Raw genomic sequence first — 24,479 nt, forward strand, 5'->3', positions numbered from 1 at the left:
TGGATTCCTCGATCGTTTGTACATCCAGTGCTCTGGTCCGTTTTATGGTATGAAATATGGTAGGAATGCTTTGCTGTACAGTAAAGTTTGTCAATACAGGCAGATACTTCCTGACGACATTCTTCTGTATTCTTTGCACTACGTTTGTCACTTTCTTCATATTTGAGAATACTAAATCAATCATGCTACTCCCGTTGTGACAGATGTATGTCTTCTCTGTGTAAGAGTTGATCAGGCTCAGACCTTCTCCTTGAAGGAATCCGCGGACTGCCTCTGACTTAGTATTGTCAATATAGACTGCAATTAAGGTCTCCAGCGAGTATAACCAGTTCCTGTTGTCCCACTTTGTTGAGTCCAATGCTAATGATATCTGTAATATCTTCATCTCTATACCACGGCTGGAAATACACACTTATGATCCAACACAAACTTATTTTAACCACTATCATCTCAGAACAGAGCTAGAACATGGATGTTGTAGAAACCTTCAAAATTCCAGTCCTTCGTGAGAAAGGTCTCCGTTAGGATTACAATGTCAGTCTTTGAGTTCATCAATTGGTGACATGCTTAGAGCATTCACTGCACTTTCTATATTTCATGTCATTGTTCTGATATTCTCGGTCATAGTTTCCTCCCGATCCTTGAATCCTAGTATCTCCGAAAAAGATATCGTCGGACAACGATACCTCTCGGCCAAAATTGCGAAAGTTCCACCATGCCTTTGGCTTCAAAAGGGACATTCTATCTTCCCGTCAATTCCATTTTCCTTTAGATATTCAACCAAAGTATCTTTATCGACAGATCGATGTATGCGGCGTACATAAAGCCACGCCTTCCTATCTCCAGCTCGGAATTTGCTATTTGCAAGTATTTTGGACCCCGTTATAGTGTGTGCTCCCTTGGACTTCCTCTTTCTCCTCTCCTGTACTTCCCACTCTCCTTCTCCGAAAGTATCCACTTTGTGTTGACTAACGATTGGTATATCTACAGTCATAGGTTCTATGTTTGTATTTGTCATCTTAGAGTCTGTCTCTACCTGTCCTTTACCCTTCTGTACTGAAACCCTGTCTTTCTCCTTGGGCGTTCTCTTTTGAACTTGCTGCCATACCACGGTGGAGTCAGTTTTCATATGAGAGTTGTTTTCTGCCCCTTGGGTTTCCCCAAGATAACTGTTTCCGGTTTTAGGACCGTTAGGACCAACTGGGGGACTGGGAGCCTTCTCCTTATTCAGGCACTTAGAGTGAAAATTCTTGGCATAATGTTGATTTTATCTCCTCCCTTAGTAGGGCCATCACATTGTTTTTAATTTCACTTAAAACTGTCTCCGTAAATGTCTTAAGCTTTTCCAGCATATGATCTTCCACATCTGAACACTTTAGCCTTTCTGCTGTGCATCCGGAACATAGCCAAGTTAGTTTACATTTCCTCCTTTTGAGAATATCGAATTCTCCCCTTGTAATTTTGCTGCATTTCGCATATTTCGCATTGCAAAGAGTTCTCGTCTGAGTTTATGATTTTCCTGCAGATGTCGCACTCGTCCATGGACATGTCTGCAGCTTGGTCATTCCGACCTCGGGAACTTTGGACTGTTAGATCGGGAGCTTAGTCCTGTTCGTTAAAAGTGAGAAAATGTGTGGTTTTTCATTTGATCGAGTATTTCATATGAAAGCATTGCTTTTTATCGCGCCATTCCTACTGACGTCATTGTAATGTATGTTCCTTTCAGTTGGGAAAACCACTAAGACAGTCTTCTGAGGATGTAAAAAGGCCAGTGGAGAGTGAGTGTCTACCATTATAATAAAAGCTCCCCAACCTGATTGTGACTGATGGTATGCAAGCGGGTCTGCCATTACAGTGAAAATTCCCTAACTCAGTCTTCATATGGGAAAAGATGTTTGGTGACTTTCCGTCGCGTTTCTAGGGTAACATCAAGAGCTATGCAATTTCGTACTATCTTGCTCACAACATGTACACTACCTAACCTAGAATTCTGTATACAATGTAGAATCCGTAGCAAAGCACGGGTACATCACCTAGTGAAGAAACTAAGCAAGGGGTACACCTTGTATTGGATGGGTAACAGTAAAAAGAAAAGAAATGGAGTGGGATTTGTAGTGAATGAGAATGTCAAACAAATAGCTGAAGTTGAGTATGTAAATGAAAGATTGTACATACATGTAAAAAAGGAACTACTGAAGATAATACAGGTGTATACTCCACAGACAGGATGTAGCATGGAAGAAAAAGAAGAGTTCCTCAATGAACTGGAAACACATATTGTTGGAGATGGGATCATGATAATGGGAGATCTGAATGCTCATGTGGGAACTGATAGAATGGGATATGAGAATGTTCTGGGCCCATGTGGGTATGGCAATAGAAATGAAGATGGAGAAAAACTGTTGGACTTTTGTATCAGAAATAACCTGATAATAAAGAACTCATGGTTTATGAAGATGAATAGCCGTAAGATCAGCCAATATAGTTGGGATGGACAGTATGGAACACTCATCGATTTTATAATAACAGACTGAGAATGGGGAAGATACGTCATGAATACGGAGATAATCCCTAGTGAAAGTATGGAGGGTGATCATAGAGTATTAATTGTGGAATGACAAGTAAAAGTCCCTAAAATTGTATTGAAGAAACCAAAGATCAGGATTTGGGAATTGGAGGAGGGGCAGGATAAAAGAATGGCATTCCAAGATTGTATAAAAAGGAAGTTGCCTAATGCGGAAATACGAAGTGGAGAAGAAGAGTGGGACAATTTAAGACGGACGTTTGTGGAAGCAGCAATTGAGATATGCGGAAAAACAAAAGCAAAGGTTAAGGGAAAGGAGACACGGTGGTGGACGAACAAAATATATTTTAAAAAGAAAGGAACAAGGTGAAGAAAGAAATGGATAAGGAAAAGCAAAAAATGTGTCAGAGGGATGAGAATAAGATAGAAAGGTTACATCTGGACTACAAAAGATTGAAATACAAGTAAAGAGGAGTATCAAAGAAGAAAAGGAGATATGTTGGGGAGAGTTTACCAACAAAATTGAGCAAGATACAGAGTTATAAAATCGAAAAGAATAAATCAAGAAAAAATCGAGACATTAAGAGAGAGAGGATGGATCCATAGTACATGACGAAAAGGGTCTTCAAAAGGTGATGGCAAATTATTTTGAAAAACTTTATAATGAGGATGACTGCTCGGAGGAAGGAGATAAGAAAAGGTAAATAATAGATGGAGAAAAGGAAGAAAACCCAATAACATAGTTGGAACTTGAAAGGACAGTGAAAGCAATGACCAAAGGTAATGCAAGTGGAAAAGATGAATTCAATGCTGATATGATTAAGGCAGCAGGAAGCACTGAACTACAGTGGCTATACATAGCCCTCGATGCCATTTGGAAGGATGAAAGAATACCTGAAGATTGGCAACAAGGAAGCATTGTACCACTGTTCAAAAAAGGAAATAGGAAAAAATGTGAAAATTATAGAGGTATAATCCTATTACCACATGGGCTCAAAATAATGGAGAGTCATAGACAAAAGACTAAGGGATATAATAGAAACACAGTTCGAGGAAGAACAATATGGCTTTAGACCAAATACTGTAGATCAACAATAGACTTGATATTTACAGTGCAAACGATAATGGAAAAACATCTGGAAAGGAACAAGGAAATCATATTTGTATTTTTGGATTTGGAAAAAGCTTATGATACAGTTAAGAAAAAACATGTATGGGAATGCCTACTGAAAAGGAATGTACCAAAATCATTAATTAACAGGATAAAAATGTTGTATCATGAGAGTAAAAGCAGTGTACAAGTGGGGAGTGGTGATTCTGAAACATTTTATACAAAAAAAAGGTCTCAAGCAAGGAAGTGCACTGTTGCCGTTGTTTATTATGTTGATGGATGAAATCATAAAACGTGAAACCGAGTATCAGTAGTGGTGAAGTGAATGCTTTGGTATTTGCACATGATGTGGTGATTTGGGGAAAGGGAGAAAAGGAAGTACAAAGGAGACTGGACATTTGGAATGAAAATCTGAAGGAGTTTGGAATAGTAATTAATAAAAAGAAAACTGTAATCGTGCACTGTGGAAAAGAGAAAAAGAGAAGCCAAGTGAACATAGAGGGAGAATGGTTAGAGAACGTAGAACACTTTACATATCTGGGTAGCATTATTAATGGAAGTAATGAAATCAACCCTGAAATTAATAATAGACTAAGTAAAGGTACAACATTTTATCATCAAGTCAGAGAGCTTTTATGGGTTGACAAAGTACCCAAGAGAACAAAATGAACATTATATAAACAGTATTTCATACCAATTGTAACATACGGACTAGAAACGCTGGTAACTAATAAGAGACAAGATAGTAAAACCCATAAGTAGAAAGGAAATTTTTAAAAACATCGGTTAAAAAGACAAGATGAGATAAAATTCAAAATATTAAAATCAGAGAAGAGCTAAATATAGAACCGTTAGTACAGAACATACAGAAGGCAAGACTGAGATGGTTCGGATATGTAAAAAGAATGGGAAAGGAACAGGTAGCAAGAAGCGAATTGGAGGGAGAAAGAGACTAGTCGGAAGACCTAGAAGAAGGTGAATGGATTAGATTTGGAAGGACATTAGAGAAGCTGGATTGGATGAGGTGGAAGTAATGGAGTAGGAAAAGTGGAAGGACAGAAAGGAGCAGAGGAGGCTTGTTAACCACACCCAGGCTACTAGAGTGGGACATTGATGATGATGATGAAGGAAGAAATGCTGTTATAGGTCTGCTTCTGTCAAGCTGTTCATCAGCTTCATTGCTTTTCCTTTCACTGCTTTTAGAGACGAACTGGGTTCTTTACAATGCAGATTCCAGATGGTGGTGGTAATTGTTTCAACACTTTCAGTCCCGGTCACTCCACTAGCCTGTGGTCCTTGCAGCCCGGCCATTTTCAGAGTCTACTGGCAGTTACTACATGCATGAAACAAATCTTTCATATTTTCAAAACTCTTTCACATATAAACACGAAATGCAGAAGTGTATATATATATTTAAAAAAAAAACCTGTTCGTACTCAGTGTTTAAAAATAGACGCGTGGCGATAAGTTCATCTGAGCTCCAATATAAGTGCAAGACTGGTTTCTTGACTTACCCTTTTTATTATCCAAACAATACTAGGCTGAACTAGTGCCCCTTAGGGCCATTTTCTCCAAATCGAGTTAAACCTGGTATAAATTAAACCCGTTTAACTTTAGTACCTAGTTTAAAGTTGCGTCCATTTTCTCCACCAATTTCTGACACTCGTTTAGTTTAAACGGGCGAGCTGTCGTTGGCACTAACGTTGGCTGCACTGAAGGAATAGTCGAAGGCATGGTCGATTGGAATTGGCCAATCAGAGCCAAGTAATTCAATGACCGACATTTTTGTAATAATATCAGCTGTTTGTGGCGAATTAATGCTATCGTACGTAGTGAATAAAGAACAAATTCGGCGGGATATTAGCTTTACTGATAAATAAATTGTTTACATTTGTGCGAAGTGTTGTATCATATAATTCTACCTATTGCTGTCTACAGTTTATTGGAACGCACTTTTATTTCTTATTTTTCTCTGTCATGTTTTACCATAGACAAGTACCGTGGGCCTAATACGTGTCTTTTGATGTCTGTATTGTCTTACGGAACACCCGGGAACGTTGAAATATTAAAATCCTGGTCTTTCAGCAATAGGCCTACGGTATTCCTTTCCTCAGAAAATCAACATTTATGTGAATTTCAAGTAAAATTCCAAGCATGCTCGGGATCTATCTCCTATCAAAATCCATCGCCCTCGGCCGGGATCAATCTCACAAACCTTGGATCCAGCAGACAGACCACTGAGGATGTATAATTTGGAGATGTATTACTTGATTCCATATTCGTTTATAACATAACCAAGTTCGCGACACGTCGTACTGTATGCATAATACTCTTCTCCCTATAGCATTAATATTTCTATTGCTGGTATGCTGGCAATAGATACGATGAAACATTCTTAACTATAATCTATTCTATTACAAGTTTACTAGCAAGCATGAAATACTTTATTGTTTTTCTGATCCTATAAATATATAATCTAACGATTAGAAATTGCATACCACCGCCTCTCCTACCGTGCCGGTCAACATTCTGATGGTAAAAATATTTTCGACAAATTAGATTCAAACCGCCTTGTCACGGATTCGGACGATGCTGAGTTCACGCTTTAGCGACCACAGCCACCAGGTACCGCATGAAGAGCGAACGTATTACACGACTTAAGTAGGAATATTTTTATGCTTCACATTACAGTATTCATACCACGAACAGTATTTTACAGTATATAATATTATAAGGAGACTGCAATTTAAGGTCTGTGGTCCCCGTTGTTAATGAAAAAAATGCCTGCTGCATCATATCTTAAAGCAACCAGAATCATTGCTTCTAGCGAAATAGCATTATTTCGTGCAGTTGACGTTTTAAATGAATCCTTCTTCGATACTAGACAATCCTTGATGTTCGCTTATGAATTATAAATCCATCAAAGAACTCCGTTACATCCGATTTTCCAAGATTGTAAACTTTTGTTGGAACGCGGCTTCTTAACCTCTCTTGCACATCAAAATTATTTCCTATTTAACCAAAGACTTCAATAAATTCTCCCATTTTTCTAATGCTAATACTAGGTTATAATTTTAGTACGTTTTTCATTAAAGTGCTGCAGTACTAGTAGTCAAAACTAATCCTTCTATTAGGAAAATCACAGATACGTTAATAAAATGTCAAGAAAGTTGAATATAAACAGCAGTTTAAACCAACAATATAGAAGGTTTAACTCTGAGCCAGGTTTAAACTTGATACAAAGTTTAAACCAATATGGGGAAAATGAATGTTAGTTTAAACTCAGACTTAAACCAGATTAAAATAAACCTAGTTTAAACTCATTTGGGGAAAACGGCCCTTAGTTGCCAACCCACTCTCCCATGTTGAGAGTCACTAGTCACGTTTTACGACAGCTAGGGAATACCGTGGATGTATTCTACCGCCCTCACTCTCGGGGGACTTTATTACACACAGCCCAATTTGTACCTTTCTGTACTGAATTCAATGATGTTTGCAAGGAATGTTTTGTATTTAGGAAGTATATACTAAAATATTCATTCTCTTAACCTAGTCAGATCTGTAATTTGTATTGGTTTTATTGCAGAGTGTATGTTGAAGAAAGTAAAAGTACCAGAGGGTGAACCTACTACCACATATTTTCCAGATGGCTGGAGGAAGCATCTTTGTTCTTGTGATTCGTGCAAGGTAATGTTTATCTTCTCGTATCTTTCTTGTCTTCTGAATATTGTTGCAGTTTCGGAAGCATTTTGTGTTATGTTCTTTTATCCTCTGTAGGCAATTAATTGGTGAACCTTGTAGGAAATTGAAGTGAAATGTAATGATTTCATTCCTGAACCATAATAGAAATGTTTAATTTTAAATTGTTCAATCTTCAGTTCTATTACATTGTGGTGATAATTATTACAAAGCAGTGGACCACTTTACTTCTGTTTCGTAAATGTAAATAAATTGCCTAGTTGGAACGCATTCAACCTTTTGGTAGTAATGGTCTTCAGCAACAGACTTTCAGAAGAGGAACACTCAGTATGTCCGTTATTAGCATATGGTTAACAAGATATTTTTATATGATCAGATCCTATATTTAAAATATATTTCTGCAACCCATTGCACTTGCCAAAATCCTATGACAACAATCACACACTCAGAGTAATATACTGGCAGTGGCATATTGATGAGATTATCCTCCTGTGCAAAGGTAATCCCTGATTACTTGCACAGCTACTCTCTAAAATCGCCAGTTTACAGAGTACACAGTAGAATATATATCTGCCAACCTCCGTGGCACGGATATATAGTCTGTTTTCTGTTTTTAAAAATCACTCTGCATTTCCCATTTGGTACCGCCTCCAACACGCTATTGGTTAGCACCTTTGCTGCACATGGCGCACTATTATAAATTTTTATAACCCCATGTTATGTGTTCATTTTCGTAAATCGAGAATGTTTCAGGACCGGAATGTAAGTTTTTTAGATTTGTATGAAATACCTGATCTAGTTTTGTTTCCACGTCGCAGTTAGTGAAATATTTACTGTTGCATATCATTTCCTGTTCATATTCTCCAGTTGATGGCAGAGCTGTTGAGGATCCAACCAGCCTTAGGGCTGACGACTGTACATACTTACATCCATACATACGTACATACATACATTCTCAAAAATAGCTTACTAAAACCAAGGAATGAACTTTCATGTTACAGCAATCTCGCCTGAACTGTGTAATTTCTTGTAAATGAAACTTCTGCCCTTTGTGATATCCTATTGACAGTAAAACATTTCTTATTCCAGTGTATAAACTCATATCTATCTTATTTTTATCAGAAACAGATATAAACTGGACCTCTTTGAATCTGGCATGCCATCAGTGCTGTTCATAGCATTCAAAAGTTTGTTTAGATTAGGAGATTCGTTATTAAAAAAGAAACATACTTTCCTATACACAGTAGAATTTACAAATATTTATCACACTTCCCAAACATGCAGTGGCACATTTGTTTTTCTTCCTTGGTGTAGTAATGTTCCCTTCCACGGTAGATGAACTGGCACATTGAGGAACTCCTGCCGGACAAAATTCCAGCACCTCAGCATCTCCTAAAAGTGTTTTTAAAAAAAAAACCGGGCGAGTTGGCCGTGCGTGTAGAGGCGCGCGGCTGTGAGCTTGCATCCGGGAGATAGTAGGTTCGAATCCCACTATCGGCAGCCCTGAAGATGGTTTTCCGTGATTTCCCATTTTCACACCAGGCAAATGCTGGGGCTGTACCTTAATTAAGGCCACGGCCGCTTCCTTCCAACTCCTAGGCCTTTCCTATCCCATCGTCGCCACAAGACCTTACATAAAATCAGCTTCATGGTCCGTATCGCACTTCAATAGATTCACAATGAAGTATTTATTTATTTTCCACCTAGTCGATACAATGATTGCCTAAGGCAATTTTTATTGGTCAAAAGTGGTACATGTTTCGTATATTATCAACATCTTCAGCCACATAACACTGTTTAGATGAAAAATATAAAATTGACAAAGTAATGCTTTAGAGGAAGTGTCCTTGAAATTAACATAAGATTGACAAGATTAAAACAAACAAATAACTCAAGAGAAAATATATAAATTATTTCTACAATAGAAAGCAGTCGTCAAGGAAACACTTGTACAATATTCCATAGAGAAATTGTCCTAATAAATATTCTTTTCTTAATAATCCATGAAAAAAGATCAATTTATAAATTAAAAATTATACAATTTATAAGTAATTATCGAAATGAAGAAAACCTGATATCACAGTGCGGCTCTTATTATTAATGTAGATGAAAATATAACTATTTATTATTATTATTATACAATCTTCCTGCAACAGCTGCAGGTTGCCCAAAGACAAAGAGTACCTTCACAACAATAATGGATGTGGATACAATAGATAATGTGTTCGTATGATGTTAAATGTAGGCAGTCGAGTGAGGCATGTCAAACATTTATTTGAGGTCCGCAAGCATGGTTCTTGAAGATCATGATGGACTTCTTGAGTGTGGTAATGGCGATGTTATAGATAAAATCTCTATTTAGCCCAAAGGTATTGCAGAAGTTGACAAAAAATGCAGGTATTGTTCCTCGAGCACCTAACATCAAGCCGATTACAGAAATGGATGAGAGCTTATATTTTTGCTTGTAGAAGTCCGCCGTTTCTTCATAAATTCTTCTTTTTTCTGCATCGACCTCTTCCGGCTGGTTTTCGTTGGTCTCAAATCTAATTGTTGGATCAATGATGAAACCTTCAGAACAGGATGGCTTAAAAGCAATAATGTCAATGCGTCGGTTGCTTCCTCTTATTAAGCCTGCTTTCCTTTGGAACAGTAACTCCTGTCATTCTTTTACAGTTTTGCGCCGGGTGTAATATTGATGATGCGTTCTTCCTTGTTCTTGCACCTGAGGAGGAGGAGGAGGAGCGGGGGATATAGGTGTGTCAAGAACTTCCTTGCTGTCACCTATAGCTTCAACTGAGGAGGAATAAGTTGTAGGGCTATCTGTAGGTGGAGAAATTCCAATTCTTTTTTCTTGATCCTTCTCAAGCATTTTCAAATATACTAGAATTTGATAATATAATGGATTCTTATATTCTACAGCCTCATTAAGGTTATCATTTTTCTTTATAAGTTGGTCTAGATGAATGTACAGGTCTTCATATGTGTTCATTAAGCTGCCCTTTTTTAACTTTTTTATGATGGTCAAGTCTTGTTCTATGTTTGTAAATTTATGACCTGTGGCAGTCATGTGTGATCCCATTGCTGAGAATCTTCTATGTTTTTCAGCATTCACATGTTCCAAATATCTAACTTTAAAATTGCGGCCAGATTGTCCTATGTATGTGTTCTTACATTCAAAGCATGTGAGTTTATATATACCGGAATCAAAAAATTTATCTTTTTCCGAGAGATTTATTGTATCATGGTTGAAAATACTATGTTTCATGTTGTTATTGGTGGAAAATGCAATTTTGAAATTTTTTTTTTTTTTTTCTTTTAAATAAATTTGTTATTACATGAATGTTTGGATTATTATATGTGAACTTGATATATTTTTCAGTTTTACTAGGTTCGACTGCTAATTTAGATTGTTGCTTCTCCGAAAATTTATTAATTATTTTATCAATCATGTTATTGTTGTAACCATTCAAGAGGGCTTGTTGTCGGATAAACAACAGTTCTTTATTCCTTTCAGATTTGGACAAAGGAATACTAAACGCTCTGTTAATGTAACTATAATATGCTGATCTTTTCTGTGCCTCAGGGTGTAACGAGTTGTTCTTGATAGTGGTCAATGTGAAAGTGGATTTTCTGTGTATTTTGAAAGAAAATCCTTTTTCTTCTCTTGTTGTGACTATGTCCAGAAAATTCAGTGATTTTTCAACTTCTTCTTCTAAAGTGAATTTTATATTGGAATCCAAATTATTCAATATATTTAAAACTTTATTGCTATCGGTGAGTCTGTTATCTATTATAGCGTAAACATCGTCCACATAACGTGTCCAAAAATCCAAACCCTCTATTTGATTAATAATTTTCGTGTGTTCCAAATAGTCTAAGTATATATTAGCCAATATTCCTGATGCTGGGGCTCCCATTGAGAGTCCTTTTTGTTGGTAAATTTTATTATTAAACGTAAAATAATTTTGATTTAACACGAATTTTAAAACATTAATAAAATCTTCAATTTCTGGTATGCTTACTAATTTGTTCTTCGTTAAATTCTTCTTAATGATTCTGATAGTGTCTTCTATTGGAATGTTTGTATACATGTTGGTTATGTCAAACGAACATGTCGTGTGAGATGATCCAAGTTTAAAATCTTTAACTAGATTGCAAAAATCCACTGAGTTTTTGATAGGTGTTTTACAATGAAATACGTATTTACTTGATAAGAAATTATGTATAAATCTAGAAGTTTTATAAATGGGGCTATTTTTGAAATTTATGATAGGTCTAATCGGTTCTCCCTGTTTATGTAATTTCGGTAGTGCTCTTGCAGTCGGGAGTCTAGGGTTCATATTTATTAATGTTTGCACATCATGTTCATTAAACAAGAAAGACGTGCTTTTTAATAGTTTTTTAAGATCCCTCTGAATACGTGATGTCGGGTCTTTATCAACTGTACTAAACGAATTGTTATTAAAAAATGTTTCTGTTTTTTCAATATAAACATTTCTATCTAGGGCTACAACTGTTCCTCCTTTATCTGCTTTTGTGATAATTAATTAATTAATCTAGTTAAAGATTTTAAACTTGGATCATCTCACACGACATGTTCGTTTGACATAACCAACATGTATACAAACATTCCAATAGAAGACACTATCAGAATCATTAAGAAGAATTTAACGAAGAACAAATTAGTAAGCATACCAGAAATTGAAGATTTTATTAATGTTTTAAAATTCGTGTTAAATCAAAATTATTTTACGTTTAATAATAAAATTTACCAACAAAAAGGACTCTCAATGGGAGCCCCAGCATCAGAAATATTGGCTAATATATACTTAGACTATTTGGAACACACGAAAATTATTAATCAAATAGAGGGTTTGGATTTTTGGACACGTTATGTGGACGATGTTTACGCTATAATAGATAACAGACTCACCGATAGCAATAAAGTTTTAAATATATTGAATAATTTGGATTCCAATATAAAATTCACTTTAGAAGAAGAAGTTGAAAAATCACTGAATTTTCTGGACATAGTCACAACAAGAGAAGAAAAAGGATTTTCTTTCAAAATACACAGAAAATCCACTTTCACACTGACCACTATCAAGAACAACTCGTTACACCCTAAGGCACAGAAAAGATCAGCATATTATAGTTACATTAACAGAGCGTTTAGTATTCCTTTGTCCAAATCTGAAAGGAATAAAGAACTGTTGTTTATCCGACAACAAGCCCTCTTGAATGGTTTCAACAATAACATGATTGATAAAATAATTAATAAATTTTCGGAGAAGCAACAATCTAAATTAGCAGTCGAACCTAGTAAAACTGAAAAATATATCAAGTTCACATATAATAATCCAAACATTCATGTAATAACAAATTTATTTAAAAGAAAAAAAAAAAAAAATTTCAAAATTGCATTTTCCACCAATAACAACATGAAACATAGTATTTTCAACCATGATACAATAAATCTCTCGGAAAAAGATAAATTTTTTGATTCCGGTATATATAAACTCACATGCTTTGAATGTAAGAACACATACATAGGACAATCTGGCCGCAATTTTAAAGTTAGATATTTGGAACATGTGAATGCTGAAAAACATAGAAGATTCTCAGCAATGGGATCACACATGACTGCCACAGGTCATAAATTTACAAACATAGAACAAGACTTGACCATCATAAAAAAGTTAAAAAAGGGCAGCTTAATGAACACATATGAAGACCTGTACATTCATCTAGACCAACTTATAAAGAAAAATGATAACCTTAATGAGGCTGTAGAATATAAGAATCCATTATATTATCAAATTCTAGTATATTTGAAAATGCTTGAGAAGGATCAAGAAAAAAGAATTGGAATTTCTCCACCTACAGATAGCCCTACAACTTATTCCTCCTCAGTTGAAGCTATAGGTGACAGCAAGGAAGTTCTTGACACACCTATATCCCCCGCTCCTCCTCCTCCTCAGGTGCAAGAACAAGGAAGAACGCATCATCAATATTACACCCGGCGCAAAACTGTAAAAGAATGACAGGAGTTACTGTTCCAAAGGAAAGCAGGCTTAATAAGATTTGACAACTAGGAACTAGTTATATTTTCATCTACATTAATAATAAGAGCCGCACTGTGATATCAGGTTTTCTTCATTTCGATAATTACTTATAAATTGTATAATTTTTAATTTATAAATTGATCTTTTTTCATGGATTATTAAGAAAAGAATATTTATTAGGACAATTTCTCTATGGAATATTGTACAAGTGTTTCCTTGACGACTGCTTTCTATTGTAGAAATAATTTATATATTTTCTCTTGAGTTATTTGTTTGTTTTAATCTTGTCAATCTTACGTTAATTTCAAGGACACTTCCTCTAAAGCATTACTTTGTCAATTTTATATTTTTCATCTAAACAGTGTTATGTGGCTGAAGATGTTGATAATATACGAAACATGTACCACTTTTGACCAATAAAAATTGCCTTAGGCAATCATTGTATCGACTAGGTGGAAAATAAATAAATACTTCATTGTGAAGCCATAAGACCTATCTGTGTCAGTGCGACGTAAAGCCCCTAGCAATAAAAAAGTGTAAAAATAGTTAGTAGGACGTAAAATCAGAAACATTATTTATGTTTCCTTTCATAGCCTGTTCATTCCACATGTTCTAAATAGCTGATGCGTACTTGCCCATAAATTCTGATGTTAATTTTACAGTACAGTGGAACCTCGATTATCCGTTCCCGGAAAATACGTTTTCCCGGAATATACGTTCAAATTACGTGGTCCCGCGAGCATCGTAATTAAATCACGTTGTACAAGTCCCGCATTATCCGTTCCTCGAAGAAACGATTTCCCAGATCAACAGTCCAGAAATTCCAGTCCCATCAACGCTAAATCCTCGATCAATCGTTTTTTAATAAACTGTATCTCACAAAAGAACGGCTATGGCATATTTATGGATCTTGGCATTAACGCCCCATCACTGCGATAATTAAAGCAAGTACTGTACCGGTACTGGAAAAGCGATCGGCGGTGAACTTGCATAAGGGACCATCTTAGCATCGCATTCGGGTGGTATTGTTTAGAAAATCTCGGAAAATCATAAAGCAGAGAATGGCGACAACAATCGCAAGGAGACACGGCGCATTTCGACAGCTCTGCTTGAAGACGGAACGAGTTTCGTCAAATGTTCGCACTTATAAAACGTCCATATTATGTCCAGGGTTAGATGTTTATATTTTTACTTTTTTCGATCGTACTGCCGAAGAGGTTTTTGGCACTTTGCTCAGGGCACTGCAGAGTAACTGGGCTTTCAGGCAGGAATCGAAACTGCTTCTTAACACAAATTCAGTATTTTTGATATTATCGTTCATGATTGTTAGCGAGACCAAAACACATGTTGCACCTAAATGTAATTTTAAAAAAAGAAAGCCATGGGAGGTCTTGGAATTGCCTATTACTGTTTAGGTCCTAATGTAAGACTGGGAATTTGCGTTTTCGTGTTAAAATACCAAAAACCGCAGTCGTTTTATCTGCGCACGTTACATTTTAAATGGTTGGTATAATTTCAAACTCGTACTGACATGTGCAGTGAGCGCGCTTTCCAGATGACCTCAAGGTCACGAATAACCATAATTTCTGAAGTTTTTATATTTCTTTTATCTCTTCAATTTGATTGGATTTGTGACGCGCAGAATTGAATATAATGCATATAATGCATTCGAGAACTTTTAAGAATCGATACTTTCATTCAAAACCATGTTTTCGAGTTTAACATAACCTTTAAAAGTCGACGTAGGCCTAATTTGCGCGGTACGAGATTTCCAGAAACTGACTACGAACAGTATACCGGAGACCAAATTACAATGAAAGATTAAGAAATGAACTGATTTCGCATTCATTTTGGGTGCTTTCGTATCTAATGTGCTTTATTTTATTAGACGAGAGAATTAAAAACTACTTGTGGTCGATTGTCGTTGGGCTTGGCGTTATTAGATTTTTCGAAGAGTTTGGCTAGCCTAATCAAAGTCGCTGAACTGAAAGAAGTTTTCACAGGAAACTGACGAAGATTCCCCTGTAAAACTAAATATAAAGTATCGAGATTTTGAACTCGCGTACCGGTAATTAATGCGGTTTCGTGGTCTAACATGTCCGCCTCGCATCCAGAGGCCCGGGTTTGATTGCGACCAGGTCAGACAATTTTACCTGGATATAAGTCTGGTTCCAGATCCACTCAGCCTACGTGATTACCTTAAATTGTGGAGCTATCTAATGGTGAGATGGCGGCCCCGATCTACAGAGCCAGGAATATCGGCCGAGAGGATTCGTCGCACTGACCATGCGCACCTCGTAATCTGGAGTCCTTCGGGCTGAGCAGCGGTCGCTTGGCAGGCAAAGTCCCACTGGGGCTGTAGTTTGGTTTGGTTTAGGAGTTTTGTAAGATTATAATTATACATATTTCATTTTTGTGATGTTTAGCCAAATTGTTGATGGTTTTCATTCATTCCCGGATTTTCCGTTTTCCCGTATTGTACGTTTTATTTTCATGGTCCCTCGAAAAACGGAGAATCGAGGTTTCACTGTAGAGTTTTAAGGTACAGTTCGATAATTCTCCACAAAATTTTTAAACAAATTCTATATTATTGCCTTCTAACCACTCTCTAGCTTTTTGCCTTGTTTTTGCTTGAAAATAGCTTGTGTACTAGCTCCCATTTCACACTCTTCAACTTGGCTCACAACATTTTTAAAAAATGGCGTGTATACGAGCTATGCCATCCCGTTAACAAGACTGTCGTGCTTAATGTTTAAAAATGTTTTCTCTATCTTGCACATTCTGGAAAGTGAAATACTTCACATGCAGTTTGCATGTTTTCTCTCTCATCCTAGAATTAAATTAGATCGATAAAACAGTATTTTATTCGTAACAAAAGCAATGTAATTTAATTCATGATGACTCGGTTAGTACACACACGTACACATTCTTCTTCATCCTCTGCTGACCTTCATTCATCTGCAGGAGTGCAATTAACTGAGCTTCCATTTTCATGTGGCTTTGGGTCTCATTTTCATGCAGTAACTACCGCAAGAAGATACCTAATGATATATAAATGTGTACTTGCTATTCACATATGCTCTGAAATGTTCCCAACCGCAGCTAAAACCAGCAGATTCACTCCTATTACAGTGATGTGTCGCACATGGGTTCTGTTCTGACTGAACTGATGACCTGGATGTTAATCCCCCTTCAAACAACAAGCATTAACATCACCACCACCATCATCTTTTCTGACTTCCAACACCACTTGAGTAACAAACAAAACATTGTCTGTTTTATCAGTCTAATTCAATTCATTACTAGAGGACCTGTACTGCTCTTCAGCATTCGCTATAATTAATGCATCTTGATATGCTTGTCGTCATATTGTTTTGCCTGCCCTTTCAGATGGTTTTGTGAACATATAATAAGAAGCACATTATGGTATGCTGCTGTTCATAGAATTCATCAATTCTGACATCATATCGTCAGTGGCAAAGGCAATGGTATTTTTAATTGCAGTTCTTGTATATGGAACGGTTGTCTTGTGATCTCGTAGAGTAGTCTCGAAGGAGCATTTTTTTACCTGGCAGAGAACTTGTTTATGATACATGGCCTTTATTCTTTGTAGTGTAGTTAGGTTATCCGTCGATAGGTGTCCCTAGATAATGTTTGAGGCGTATGTCATGATGGGGTCTGCTTGTACATAGACTTTTTTCTCCTAGCAGCATGTAAGTTATTAGGAACGCTCTTGTCATCTGTTGAATATATTTGGAAGCTGGAAAAGGTTAGAAAATCAGAGTATGTAGCAGGGAATAGTATTCTTCCATGATCAGAGGAAGTGTATACTTTCTGGCTTGACAGATAATCAGACATGTCTGCATGCAATGACATTACTAAGGATGAAAATCACATATATCAGAATATTGAAAGTGTTAGTCGCTTAGCAACCTGCTAAGTACAAAATGTATTGCTGGTTAGGGTAAGCCTCGCCTGCAATTGGAAGGATCATTTAATGATTTGATTTAATATTACTCAAAGTTGGCTGAACTTAGAGACCTATCAATGTCTCATGATTCGCTCGCAGGTAATTCCAGAGAGAATAAAACAAAAATGAAGCAAATCAGTCCAGTAGAACGGACGGACGGATTTGCCAGAACTGTTTTTAGTAAACTCTTTTAATACATAGATGACCCTATTAGTACACACATACAGTAGAAAATGGCAGATCGCTGTTGGTGCTGTGTGCTCCCAGTTTTCGTTCATTGACAGATGTAGTAAAGGCGTAATTCATTACGAAAGTAGTGAATCTCAACTTTAAAAGTGTGTGTTATTTACATCACGACATCACTCAGTGCTGTGCAGTGGATTTTGTAAATATAATCAAAATTTAATTATGGGAAGAGACATGAGGAATGTGGCCAGCCGGGGAACCAGGACCGAATCGGGACCTGCAGCCGGAAGCGGGAGTGAAGCGACCCTAGCGGATAGCATTGTTCAGCAGGCGAGGGAAGCTCTACGGTCGAAAGACATTCTCTCAGCTATCGTTGAGGCAATAACTGAAAGTGTCACAAATGCTGTGGCTGAACAACTCAAAGCTACCCTGGAATTCAACACTGAGATTATCAGTGAACTTAAAACTGATATTAAAAATAGGGAAATTGAACTGAAAGCAGTGCAGGATGAACTCATCCCGAATCACCGAATGAGAATACAGACAAACTTTCAGCAGGTTGTTTAAAGATGAACTTGGCCTTGACATTGCCGTGCAGGACATTGATAGGTCTCATCGTATTAGCAGGCCGGGGCCGGGAGTGAAGCGGCCTATAACAGTGAAGTTTGTAAGCTATAGGAAAAGGGAGGAAGTCTCTCGTAACAAGCGCAGGTTAGCAGGCACTGGAATCACTATCAGGGAGGACCTGACTGCGGCTCGCATTCTAGATAAATTTGGAGTGAGAAATGTATCGACTATACAGGGACGCATTGTTGTATAAAGAGGGGAAACCAGACACAACATAACAGTGGATGAACTGAACTCTCTCAGATAAATGAACAATACCATAGTGTAGTAAATATCTCGCGCTGTGTCTGTAGATTCTACTATGAAATAGTTTTCTAGTTCCTTAACTGTTTCTTCCAATGTGATTTCTTAATTTGTAACAAATTCTTAAAATAGTCTATAGCATTCACAAGTTCCACCCACACCTACAAACTCTTTCTCTTCTACTTATTTCTGAAATGCTCACCGGCAGGTGCACTTAAAGCCTGGGAGTACAACACCTTAGCAAAACCCTACTCTAGACTAACTTTTCAACTATATATTAGAGTAGAACGCAGCCGGGAAGGCGGTTTGAAGAGGGTTGCGCAGTAACATTCGCACTCTTTGTAGTATGACGTGTTTTCCGCTGAGCCAATAGAATCATTTCAGTAAGAGGTGTCTGTTTGTGTGGGTCATGAGTGAATGTTTCAAGTTTTATTTGTAAATATTATAATCAACGAATTTAGGGAACTATTTGCGTGTGTACGATAGATCCAGGAAGAACAAAAAGACAAGTATTCCATCGACAGGCGGATATTTTGTAAGCAGGCTGCAGCAGGCGTTCATAGGTGGGGGAAGGTGAGGAACGGCATGTTGCCACGCCTCAAAAGAAGACAGCACTCGCGTGTGGTATCGGCCTGCGAGCAGTACAGAGGATAAAACAAGCTACGGAAATAAAAATAATGCAGTGTTCAGGTCGCCAGAGAAGAACCCTAAGAGGAAGAAGCCAGTGACTGACCTCGATTGTTTCAATAAAAATGTTCTGCATACAACAATATTTGATATGTATAAAGACGGCGAATATCCTATGGCATTGAAACTGGCCCGTCCATTTACCTTCCTTAATATCTCGAAAATTTTCCTCAAAACTTTCGCGGGATTTGATGTTGAAAATTAATTTGGACTATCAGGAAACTTTTAAGCCCACAAAAAATTTAGGTCATCGCTTTAGAATTCAAGATATAACTGGATGAAAATATGTTTACACATTCATGCTGTTATGAGTAGCCAAACTGACATCACCGCACCTCATACTTCTGTCTCTCTCTGCGCAATGAAACCGCCTTCCGGGCTGCATTCTACTCTAGTATAATTTTATTAATATCCTTATTTGTTATTTATTATTATTTATTATTATTTACATATTTTACACCCACATTGGAGTACTTAAATCAATACATTTGAGTTAATTTCTTTTTCTTCTATCAGGACTTTCTCATCCTCTCCGACCTGGAAGCCCTTTGTGTGTCCGATATAGTATATTGTTTCCGTTCAACTGAGACTCATGCTTTTGTTCTTCAAAATCCTCTTCTCTTTTCTGTCTTTGATTTGTTGTCGAGTTATACCCAATTCTTCCAAATCATCCTGAACTTCTTTGAACCAATTATTATTGATTTTATTTTTTTAAAAGTAATCAAATAGTTGTTTCAATATCCTGGTGTCTGGTAATCTTGTTATGTGACAGAAAAAGGAAATTCTTCTTTTACGCATTGTAGATATTATTGATTCACATTCACGATAGACAATGTTGTTAGGCAACAATCTCCACTGTCCATCAACTTGGTGGTTTTTATTCATAATTGTTCTAAGAATTCTTCTGTCAGTTTTCTATAATTTGTATGTTGTAGATTTTACATTTAATTTGAATAAAGTTTCACTAGTATACGTTGCCTCTGGTTTAACTATGGAATTATAGTGTTTCAGCTTAGCGTTTATCGAAAGGGATTATCATTATTGTACCAGGAAGGCCTAGGCCCTGGCACATATCAATTGAAAAAACTTTATTCAGCATACAATTTCCGTCAGACATGCGAATAGCTGAGCGAAGGAACATTCCAGTATGTACCAGACTCCACGAGCGAGCCAGGCGAGGTCAAGTGACGTCACCTACCGGTTGAAACTTTCCTCCCCTAGAGACATTTCTCGAAATAATTTTTCTTTCGTGAACTTTTTAACGCCTTAACCGATTTGAACAGGACCAACGCTGAATTGTAGCAGACATCGTAAAAGTAAAATCCTGTAAATTTCAAAGCAATCTGTCCAGCAGTTTTTGAGTTATAACAATATAAAGTTTAAGAAGATTGAGCACTCTCAGTCGCATGATTCAGAACGCCATCCCTGCCGGCGCAGATATATATGCCACTATGTCAAGGCTGACAAGCAGTGTGCAGAGCAGTGCAGTATGTGTGTGTGTGTGTGAGTGAGACAGAGGGGAGACTGACCCTCGTACAGTCTGTCAGTGCAGTCTCGAAGATAGTACTTTCCGTCGCGTTTCGTGGAGACGAAATTATGGGAAAATCAATCGCCGTCGCACTTGTAAAAGACGTTGCATCGTACTTAGTTTATCGTGCCGCGACTACGATATAATTCACAGACATTTCGAAATATAACACGTGTGAAATCATTGAAGTACGAAGTCAAATATTTGATATTCACAGACTAGAACATGACGTGTGGACTTCGTTAATTTCACATAATATTGAACTACTACAATAAACGGAAACTGTCATGTACAATAACTCTAACTATTCTAGGACTCATTCCTTCTAATACAGTACATTCTTGAACTGTGTCTCTTTATTTACGTAATGTTCGTGCCATATTAGGACACAACTTGCTCCAGTGATAAACTTGGTGAATATTAAGAATTTTTTCGAAGGTAATATAATATTATCACTACCAGAAAATCAGTGTTATCTGCTAGGATAGTGATTCAGAGACTGTGATGAGAATTATTACACTTACTTTTTCAAGTGTTTGAACTGTGTATTTATGGACGTTCTCAGTGACGATTTTAAATAGTGTTTTATGCAGCAAGGACTGTAATTATTCATTTAACGTCATAAAATTAAAATACGAACTGAACTGTGTTTGACAGTGAATGATAGCATCTGTAATTACTACTCGCGCCAATTGAACTTTCCGTGTGCTAAAATCACCTCCACGAGCAGCGGAAATCTTGGTGAAATTCTACAAGACCCAGCTACCTCAAACATCATCTCATCGTACCCATCGAGGGACGTCAACGTGGTTTCTTCGTGGAACCTAGAGTTCGAGTCTCCGTCCGCACCGCGGAATGTTCCAGGCTCCCATTCTCCACATCAACGTTTGTAAGCCAAATTTTCTTTACTAAGTGAGTAGTCACAAACTGGCTGACTTTTTCTTATCAATCTTGAACAGTGATTTTTTCAGTGCTGCGTGTGAACAATATTTCGTAGTTTTTCATCGTTTCTCAAAAGTTCATCTTTAATGACAAATTTATTTTTCAAAATTGAATATTCATATTTCATAGAAGAACTGTAGGGTTTTCAAATGTTCGATATTTCAAGGCTAACAAACTAAGAAACTTTCAACAGAAATTTAAATTCTTATTTCAATTTTCAATTATAAGTACGTGTTAATTTCATAAATTAATACTTAGAAAGACTTTAGGTGAAGAACTGATACTTCATGTTTTCACGAAAGTTAAAAAGACTATAGGATCAGTGATATTTATTTATTTTTCTCGAACTGAATTCAAGAAGATTTACGTTTAAACTTTTGATTTTAATAAAAGATCTGAGTCCTATATTAATATTGCAGGGTGATGAATCATTCAACATTATTAATAAATTATTTGGAAAAAGTATAACCATCTATTATTCGCCCTGCGATTCTATCCTGTTGTGTATCGGCTCCAAAATCAACTTCCACTACCTGAGGTCCTTCTCATGCCCTAAACCCACGAACTTTTCCTGGTACATTATTATTACTATTATTATTATTGTTACCGTGGTTGGTGGATCAGCAGAGGTGAAAGAAGGTGCTGGGATGAATGGGTCTAACTACAGAATCAAAGTTAATTTAAAATTTAAAATAAAGCTTATATTTTTAAATGTTAACAATCAATCAACTACAAAACCTTAACAACATTTCGCTTTGTGAAAATAACAATTTGGAAACAAGACTAGAAAGATCCAAGATTCCAGAACTTTAACACTCTCTGGCTACACACCCCTAGTTTTACAAAAGCACAATTTGTTCAAAGGGGCAGAAAACCCCTACCACATGGAGCACTTGCTCCCAACTTTTAACCTCAAGCCTCTCCCAGAGGCATTCTTACAACACCAGAAAAGAGCAGACGTGCTCTCAGTTTTTCAAGCCTATTTAAGGCAATGTCAGACCTTACAGTTAATAGCCATCAAGGCACAACTTACAACAATGACACAGGGGTATCTAGTACCCAATCTACTGGACCTTAGCAGGAAAAAACAAGTTAAGTAAATGGTCCAGAATACCAAAAAAGAATGGATGCGTGTACTTGCACTCCTAAATACACATTTTAAAACCTAAAAGACACTAAGCTGATGAAACAGGGGCTATTCTCAAACTATGGAGGTGACTCGTATAACCCTTTCAGACCTGAAAGAAAACTGGCGGTGTGAATTTTTGTTTGTACATCAAAAACTGACTAATATGCTCTTAAATACATATATTTTTAGTTTATTCTACAAAATAAAAATTAACATCTGAAAAAAAGCACCCGCACAATTGTGCGTGTCAGGACTTACTTCACTACTTACAAAAAAGAAAAATTACCTCAATGCATGTGAATATATATATGTACATGATCAAATGTTCTATTTTCCAGTGGGGAATAACTTAAAACAATTAAATCTTCGTTCAAACACAAGTAAACGTTACATTTTCTACATTGAGGAGGAGTTTTGACATTACTGCCCTTTTGGCAGCAGCAGCTTGTCGTCGGACCTGAATGAAATCTGGAGGTGTCAAAACGTCAAAAACTTAATAAAATGCTCTCAAATACATGTTTTTACAGTTTATTTTACAAAATAAGATCTATCAGCTGCAAAACAGAACCCACACAATTGTGCGTGTCAGGACTTCATTCACTACTTGCAAAAAATAAAAAATTTAAAAAAATCATCTCAGTACATGTGAATATGCACATGTACATGATCAAATGTTCTATTTTACAGTGTGGAACGATTTTAAACAGTTAAAATCTTATACATTACATTTCTCATGTAGAATACGAGTTTTTCTTTCTCGGTCCTTTTTGCGACAACACCCAGCACTCCTGCATGCATTGCCTGTAAGGAAACCTAGCCCGCACATATGTGCGTATCAACATTCAAAACCTCATGGTGTTACGTACGATGTTGTAAGTTCACAATTTACGTTTGCTACACAATCTACACACTTCCTTGATTATATTCTGATATTCAGTAAAGCTTCTAGATTAATATGAATGAAATAAATACTTACTTTAGGCATTACTGCTTCCCGCCATATTGCTAATGAAGTGTATTTTTAAACTCTTCTTCCTTCCCCCTGGTGGTCAAGTACTAAATAAAAACAGCTGAAGTACATGCTACGTGTCCCGCACAAGCACTGCAGTCCGGTCTAGCGCCAAGTAAACGTCAAATAAGCTCAGACATAAATAAAATACGAGCCCACACAATTGTGCGTACACGGTCTGAAAGGGATAAGGAAGAAATTTAAAACATTAAGGAAAAGAAGAAAATCAGTTACCAAAACAGTCACCTCAAACCAAAATGAATGGGAGCTTGAGAGGGTAAATCACTCTCTATCCCTGAATTACAGTTACAGATTTAAGTAAGATTTTACATAAGCCTGCAGAAAATTACATATTTAGGAAATGAGGTTACATTGTAAAAGGTTTCGGACCTTTCCCGCGGGTTAAACTGCTGAGCTAGCAAAAAATAAAGATGTTAAATGTCCATTACCTTACAGAAGACCTGCTGCCTGATGAAAGAGGTGCTTCCCGCCTCCTGCTTTACGTCCACACACTTAGATGTTGATCGAGTGGCCAAGAGACTTGAAAATCCGTAGTTTATAAACCCTCGGGGAAAGTTCGAGACCTTTCATGAATAATAAAGCCACACTCTCTCACTTTTATTGGTTAGTTTAAAGTTACACACCAAAATGAAGAAGAAGCCAGTGTTTGGTTAGAAATTAATTACAGAAATTCTGGATTGGCTAAATTCAAAACTGGCGGAAAGAAAGATAAATATTGCCAACCCACAACTGAATGAA

The 24,479-nt window shown here is 36.8% G+C and overlaps 1 protein-coding gene across 1 annotated transcript in view; it reads left to right on the plus strand.

Moving 5' to 3' along the window:
* The window catches only part of LOC136881288 (putative E3 ubiquitin-protein ligase UBR7), a 69,786-nt gene that overhangs the window by 30,250 nt on the left and 15,057 nt on the right, over positions 1–24,479 (plus strand). The window contains exon 6 of the mRNA XM_067154082.2: positions 7,222–7,322. Coding sequence (XP_067010183.2) covers positions 7,222–7,322 — 101 coding nt within the window. The remainder of the gene's footprint in view (positions 1–7,221; positions 7,323–24,479) is intronic.

This window comes from Anabrus simplex, chromosome 9 (genome assembly GCF_040414725.1).
Source record: "Anabrus simplex isolate iqAnaSimp1 chromosome 9, ASM4041472v1, whole genome shotgun sequence".
NCBI lineage: Eukaryota > Metazoa > Arthropoda > Insecta > Orthoptera > Tettigoniidae > Anabrus > Anabrus simplex.